General features: G+C 54.8%; 1 protein-coding gene across 1 annotated transcript; it reads right to left on the reverse strand.

Moving 5' to 3' along the window:
• Positions 1–1,003: 1,003 nt before the first annotated feature.
• On the reverse strand, positions 1,004–5,978 carry NKX2-6 (NK2 homeobox 6). The gene is made up of 2 exons (XM_005562849.5): positions 5,534–5,978; positions 1,004–2,348 (listed from the first exon to the last, which is right to left on the reverse strand). Exons 1-2 carry the CDS (start codon positions 5,805–5,807, stop codon positions 1,717–1,719), a joined length of 906 nt encoding a protein of 301 aa, XP_005562906.3. The 5' UTR covers positions 5,808–5,978; the 3' UTR covers positions 1,004–1,716.
• Between the last annotated feature and the right edge of the window lie 581 nt (positions 5,979–6,559).

The raw sequence follows: 6,559 nt of genomic DNA on the forward strand, positions 1-6,559 counted from the left end.
AATTAGCTGGGTGTGGTGGCATGCACCTATAGTCCCAGTTGCTTGAAAGGCTGAGGTGGGAAGATGGTTCAAGCTTGGGAGGTGTAGGCTACAGTGAGCTAAGATTGTACCATGACATTACACTTCAGCCTGGGCAACAGAGCAGGCTCAATAAATAAATAAATAAATACCCCAGCCCAATAATAAATAAATAAATAAATGGAAAAAAAGAAATAAAAGAGAGAAGTGGCAAAACCCCAAAGGAGAGAAAATGTAAGAAAATGATAGTAAAAAAACCTAACCACTACTTTTTTTTTTTTTTTTTTAAGCTTAAACATATACACTCTAAGGGATGAAAGCTATCAACAGTCAGGTATAGTTTACACACCCTCAAGCAGTCTGCTTCTCACTTTAGTAAAACAACCAGGTCATATTAGAAATGAGAAAATTCAGGGGTAGTACATTTGAATTAAATATAGGAATTTATCAAATACGAGAATTTAACATTCAAGAAGTCAGTAGTCCTGCGGGATGAATAATTAGAATTTTCATTATCTAAAAATGCAATTCAAGGGGAGAAAAAAAGCCACATTTTCTTACTAAATGTTCTATAAAATCTGTCTCGGCAAACACACATTTTCTATTTGATCCCATGTCCCTATGAGTAAAATGAGTTTGTTTTCATTCTTGAGTTTGCATGACCTCAGATACGTTAGGGGTGGAGATGTCAAAATTTCACAATTTTAGAAAGCCTAAAGGTCAGGCTTTCTACCCATCTTTTTAGGACTTCGGGGCACTTGATCTTTTCCTGGCGCAAAACTTAGAAACTGTTGATGCTCCAAAGAAAACCTACAAAGAGGGAGAGAGGAGTGTGAAGGAAGAAAGTAGGAAACCTACCTCCAAGACTGAATTGGTTTTGTTCTCCTAGCACTTCTGAGCTTCATTTTTACTTTAACTCGAAATTGTTTCAAGGTAATGGCGTATGTATGTTCTAACGGCCTACACACACGCAACCACACGCACACTTGTTTAGTGTATTTATTGGAGGTCCTGTGCTGTACAAAGAGAGAAAATGCACAACAGTGAAAGGCACCGGAAGGTAGAGCCTACTTCCAGGAGAGCAATCATGGCGGGAAAAGAGCGCTCCTCTGGATTAATGGAGTCCGCAGGGGCGCAGCCTTGTGGGGATGTTTAAACCCCACAGGAGGAGGCTCAGAGCAGGTCCCTCTTCGTGAACTTCCCCATCCTCAAGTTCCCGGCTCTTCAGCCGGCTTCCCGCACTCCCATTCTCTTCTCGTTCTTCCCCAACAGCTGTCATTAATTGGAGGATGGTAGGCCCGCTAGATCACCATCTCCATTCACCCCCGATGCACCGGGGCTGCTGCGTACAGATGCGAGAGCCTCTTGGGCCTCTGGGGTTGAAGCCCCAAAAGTCACGCGCCTCAGTACTGCTCCCACACCCCAAACTGCCAGTCAGCCTCGGTTTTCTTCAGTCCCTGTGTTGCTTGGTGGGTGACCGGTAGAGGGTTCGCCTTTTGGGGGAAGAACGTCCCAGGCAAGGCCTTTAGCTGGGTGACTATGGTGCAGATCGCAGTTCCAGAGATCGCTGCGGAACGAAGCGCCGTTGGGCAGCAGCTTCCCTCCAGCGCCGCGTCCCCTCCTTCTTGTCGCGACCTGCGGGCGGAGGGGAAGGGACCGAGCATCTGACCCTAGTGGGCAGAGTCAAGCCGAGGAGCCTCACCAGGCCCTGACGCCCTGCAGCGTGGCTGCCAGATGGTCCTGCGGGGTGGCATTCTGGCCACTGTGTCCGAAGCCCGCGCTGGCCAGTGGTGTGTGCGGCGCAGGACCGGAGGGCGCGCCCGCGTAGCAGCTGCCGTAGCCTACTCCGTAGGGTGCTCCGGTGTAGCCTCCGTAGCAAGAATAGGGCGACACTGTGGCGCCATAGGGACTGGGGAAGGCAGGTGCGCTGGGCCCGGGGCCCAGGCAGGGCTTGCCATCGCGCACCAAGACGGGCACCGCCACTCGGCGCGGCGTTAGAGGGTGGCCGGCCAGTTCGAGCGACTTGTCCTGGCGCTGTCTCTTGCATTTGTAGCGTCGGTTCTGGAACCAGATCTTGACCTGCGTGGACGTGAGCTGCAGCGCGCTGGCCAGGTGCTCGCGCTCGGGCGCTGACAGGTATCGCTGCTGCTTGAAGCGCCGCTCCAGGGCCAGCACCTGCGCCTGCGAAAAGAGCACGCGCGGCTTCCGTCGTTGCCGCGCCTTGGGCTGCTCGGAGCAGCCACCCCGCACGCTGTCGCCGCCGTTGCCAACGCCGCACTCTGGCACCCTGGTCCCGCCGCCGAGGGGCGAGGCCGCGCTCAGGCCGGGTTCTAAAAGCACAGGAAGTGACACATCAGCGCCCAGCCTAAGGCTCACCTGAGCAGTTTCTACTTAGTTTTCAAGACTTCCCTCTCCCTGGCAGCCTTCACTCTGCCCATCCCTCTCCTCGCTCCTACTACCCCCGAACCCTGTCCCAGGACTGTCTCAATGTTCTTTCCCTCCAAGCTCTGTCACTTTTATGTTACTGCTGGAACATAAATTGTGACACCATGTGGTCCCCGATGTGTGCGTCCTTTTCCAAAACGTAGACTCTAGATAAAGAGTTAAGGCAGCTCCATTTGCTTCTTAGAATGTGTGTGCATGGGCCGGACGCGGTGGCTCACGCCTGTAATCCCAGCACTTTGGGAGGCCGAGACGGGCGAATCACTAGGTCAGGAGATCGAGACTATTCTGGCTAACACGGTCAAACCCCGTCTCTACTAAAAATACAAAAAAATTCGCCGGGCGTGGTGGCGGTCGCTTGTGGTCCCAGCTACTCGAGAGGCTGAGGAAGGAGAATGGCATGAACCCGGGAGGCAGAGCTTGCAGTGAGCCGAGATCGAGATCGAGCCCCAGCACTCCAGCCTGGGTGACAGAGCCAGACTCCTTCTCAAAAAACAAACAAACAAACAAAAAAACCGTGTGTGTATGGTGGTCAAGTTTGGTAAACCTTCGCTGTGAGGAACAAGTGTGAGTGGAGGTGTCGATCAGATTGGGGAGACTTTGGACTCTCGTTGGAAGTAGAGAAAGAGGAGAAGAAAGAGGAAGAGGAGGAAGAAGAGGAGGAGGAGGAGGAAGGCGGGGAAGGAAGGAAAAACAGAGAAGCCCGGGTGTCAAGAAGGCGCAAACTCGGTGACAGGCTCTCAGGAGGCTCCCGTCTGCCTCATTTTCCTTCGCAGCCCCAAGCGCACTGCAGGGAACTCAGCTCTAAGTCCAGGAGCCGGGGCCTTGAGAGTCTCCTACCTTCACCCCACTTGTGTGCACACTCTTGTCTTTTTGACGCAGCACTCCACCAACACCAGGATGCATCCCAGCTTTCTTGGATGTGATGGTTTGTAATCCAAAATAACAATATATGATGAAAACAAAATATTTCTTGGCTCCTGACTCTTGGCTCAGAAACTGAGGTTCTCTTTGAGAGTTACATAAAGTTGAGGTCCACATTTGGCTTCTTAAAAGGTAGCCTCTCCTTCCTTTGGGGTCTTTCTGGCAAGCAGGTGATGTGGGCTTCACGCTGAAGTCCTCCTTTCACCCAGGGCGACCCCTACAGCTGAGACTGTGCCCACCGCGGTGCAGCATTTTCCTCCCTTCTTCTCACCTCTCTCCTGTCTGGGCTTAAGCCCCATTTTACCCCAAGGGTGGATAGAAGGGAAATGCTGAGTTTTCATGGAATCTCATGCCAGGAGAAAACCAGGAGCATGGAGGGGGTGCAAGTTCATGGCAAGAAGGGACAGGACTCTAAATGAGCCAGTGCGATTGGAAGCAGACTCCTAAGACCCAAGGCCCTGGCACAATGTCATGGGGGGATGGAGCTGTTTGGTATTTAAAGTTTGAGGAGAGAACAACTTCCTTCAGAGACGCCTGTGCTCAAATAAACTGAGGCCATCTCTCCTTGCAAAGAGGAAAAATCCTGAGGTAGGTTTGTTTTCTTAGCACATCGAAAGGTAACAACTGACCTTCAGTCAGGCTGTAGAGCAAGGAGGACCCCATTTGAAAGTCACAGATCATGCAGGCCCTGGGGCTGCACAGTACTGCTGGGTGCGCCAGCACGCTGCGCCCTCCTGCTCACAATCCTGGAGTTCTTGAGGGCAAGGTGGTTGACTGCGATGGAGGAGGGCATGAAGCCCACCGAAGGTGCCTTCCCTGTCCGGATCGCTACCGCGGCCTTGGGCTCAGTTCCTGGAGCCCGCCTCGGGTCCCTCCTCGGCGGCGTCCACTGCTGCAGCAGAAGAGACGCTCCCAGGATTTGGTTTCCAGCGGGACAAGGAAGGCGCCACCAATACCATCGACTGCGAGGCGACTGTGGTGGTCGAAGAAACGTGATCCTTTGTCAGCGGAGCAGAAGTGATCGCCGAGTTAGCTGAGCAGCGCCGAGGGAGTTTAGAATCCGCTGCAGAAAACCTACCAGCTTCTTCGAGGACACAACAGATAATGTTCTCCGGCTTCTGGAGTTAGTGAGTAGCCGGCCTGCAAGCCGGTAACTCCGATCCAGCCCCTTGATTTATTTCGTTCGTTTGCGCCTTGAATGGAGGTGCCATGGCAGTCTGGCAGAGGAGGCCTGCCCTGCCGGGCGCTACTCAGAGTCCCTGCGTTGAGAATGCTGAGCGAGGTGCTGAGGTTTGGAGAGAAAAAGGTGTAGTTTTCATCCCTTGGAATGTCGGGCCTCTCCAGCCAAAGCCTCCGTATCGACGCAACACAACTCCCAGCCAGCCCCTTCCCTTCCAGGCTGCTGGACACAGGTGCGTGGGCCTCGCAGCTCGGCGCGCATGGTTGCGCCTTCGGATTCAGGCGACAGGACTCGGCCAGAGCCATGTCCCAGGGCAGAGAAAACCCTGGCAGCCTTTAACACTCTCCCTGACGCGGAGAATCCTGTGCCAACGGGGCCTTCCACTTCGGGAGACTCAATCGCCACCCGGTCCCCATCTTCCGTCTTCCAGAAGAAAAATCCATGAGGAGGAATGGACCCCCCCGCCCCCGGCCAGGCCAGCAAGAAAGGGCCTGGTTAGGAGTGACCTCGGAGCCACTAGGGTTCCACTGCTTTGATTGCTCACACTCTTTTCAAACGGTTTGGGGGTGGAGAGACACCAGGTGATGGAAGGGAAGGGTGGTGGTGACTGGCACGGCTAAGACCCTGCAGAGGGTTTCGCTGTGGAGATGAGAAGATGGAGGTTCTGGGCACTGTGGCTGCGAGTGGGAGCCATGCGTTTGTGGGAATCAGAGGAGCGGATTTGGGAAAAGTGAATCCTTAAGATTCAGGGGCTTAATTTCGTTAGAGGTGTGTGAAGAACGCTGGGTGTCGGGAGAGGGTGGGAATGGGGTTCGAGAGGCCTTTTTTGGACTCCTGAAGTGAGAAAAAATGAAGACAGACTCTCGAACCCAGGAGACAGGAGGCGTATTTTCCCCATGCACCCATGGATCACGCCCCCCCCGCCCCCACATTCCCCCCGTAGGAGGCAAGACCTGAGCGCTTACTCACGTGGCTCCGCCATCCGTTCCGCGTCCATCTCCAAGACTGACTCACAGGCACCCCCAGGAGGCTCCGAACCGTCCAGCCTTCTGTCACCGCCGCCGCCACCAGCGTTGTGAACCTCTGACCCTCGCGGCTCTGGGTCCATTCTCAAGTACTGAAAGTTTTCCGAGCTCTTCGGCATCCCCGGATGTGGCGAAGCCGCCGGGCAGCTCCGCTCGCGCTCCAGTCGCAGGATGTCCTTGACCGAGAAGGGCGTGGAGGTGACGGGGCTCAACAGCATCCCGAAGGCGGATGGGGCGGGGCCGAGGAGTGCCTGGTCCCCGTGAGGAGCGGCACCCTGAGCTTCCTGTCTTGTTGCTGCAGGCCCCGCAGACAGACCCAAACTCTGGGACAGACGCCCAGCGTCCCACACAGCGTCTTCCTCTGGGTCATGCTGGCAGGCCCGGGTCCAGGGCCGGGTGACGAGACCGTAGCCCCCCATTGGTTCTCGCAGAAATCACGTGCTAACCCTGCACCTTCCTCCCCCAGCGCTTTCTTCACGCACCCGTCTAATCCTCTCCAGTCCCCAGTCGCCTTCCTGGGAGGTTTGGTTCGTACTGATGGTTCTCAAAGCAAAGAAAACGCGGAGAGACAGTGCTGCGCGGCTAGGATCTTCGTCAATACGGTACTAGCGGGCGCTTCCGAGGTCAACCTAGGGTCCACGGGGACCCTCCTAGTGGACATGCGAGGATTGGGGGTGGAGTCCTTGCTGTGCAACCCGATCCGGTCCATCCAGCCTGCTCTTAGCTCAACTCTGCATTCTTATGGCGGAGGAAAGCTAAGATAGAGACAACTGGGACCCGCGGGATTTGAGGTGCGCGCTGGGATCTTACGTGCGCAGAGGCCGTACCGCAGAGTTGAAGTGAGTCATGACCCGCCAGGGCCTATATTGAGATGGAAACCTCTCTCTTTGAAATGAATCCGGGTCTGCTGAGTCCCGACCCGCCACTTCCTAGGAGCAGCGTCTCAGTCCCAGGACCGAGGAATGGGTGT

The sequence above is a fragment of the Macaca fascicularis genome, chromosome 8 (assembly GCF_037993035.2).
Source record: "Macaca fascicularis isolate 582-1 chromosome 8, T2T-MFA8v1.1".
Taxonomy (NCBI): Eukaryota; Metazoa; Chordata; class Mammalia; order Primates; family Cercopithecidae; genus Macaca; species Macaca fascicularis.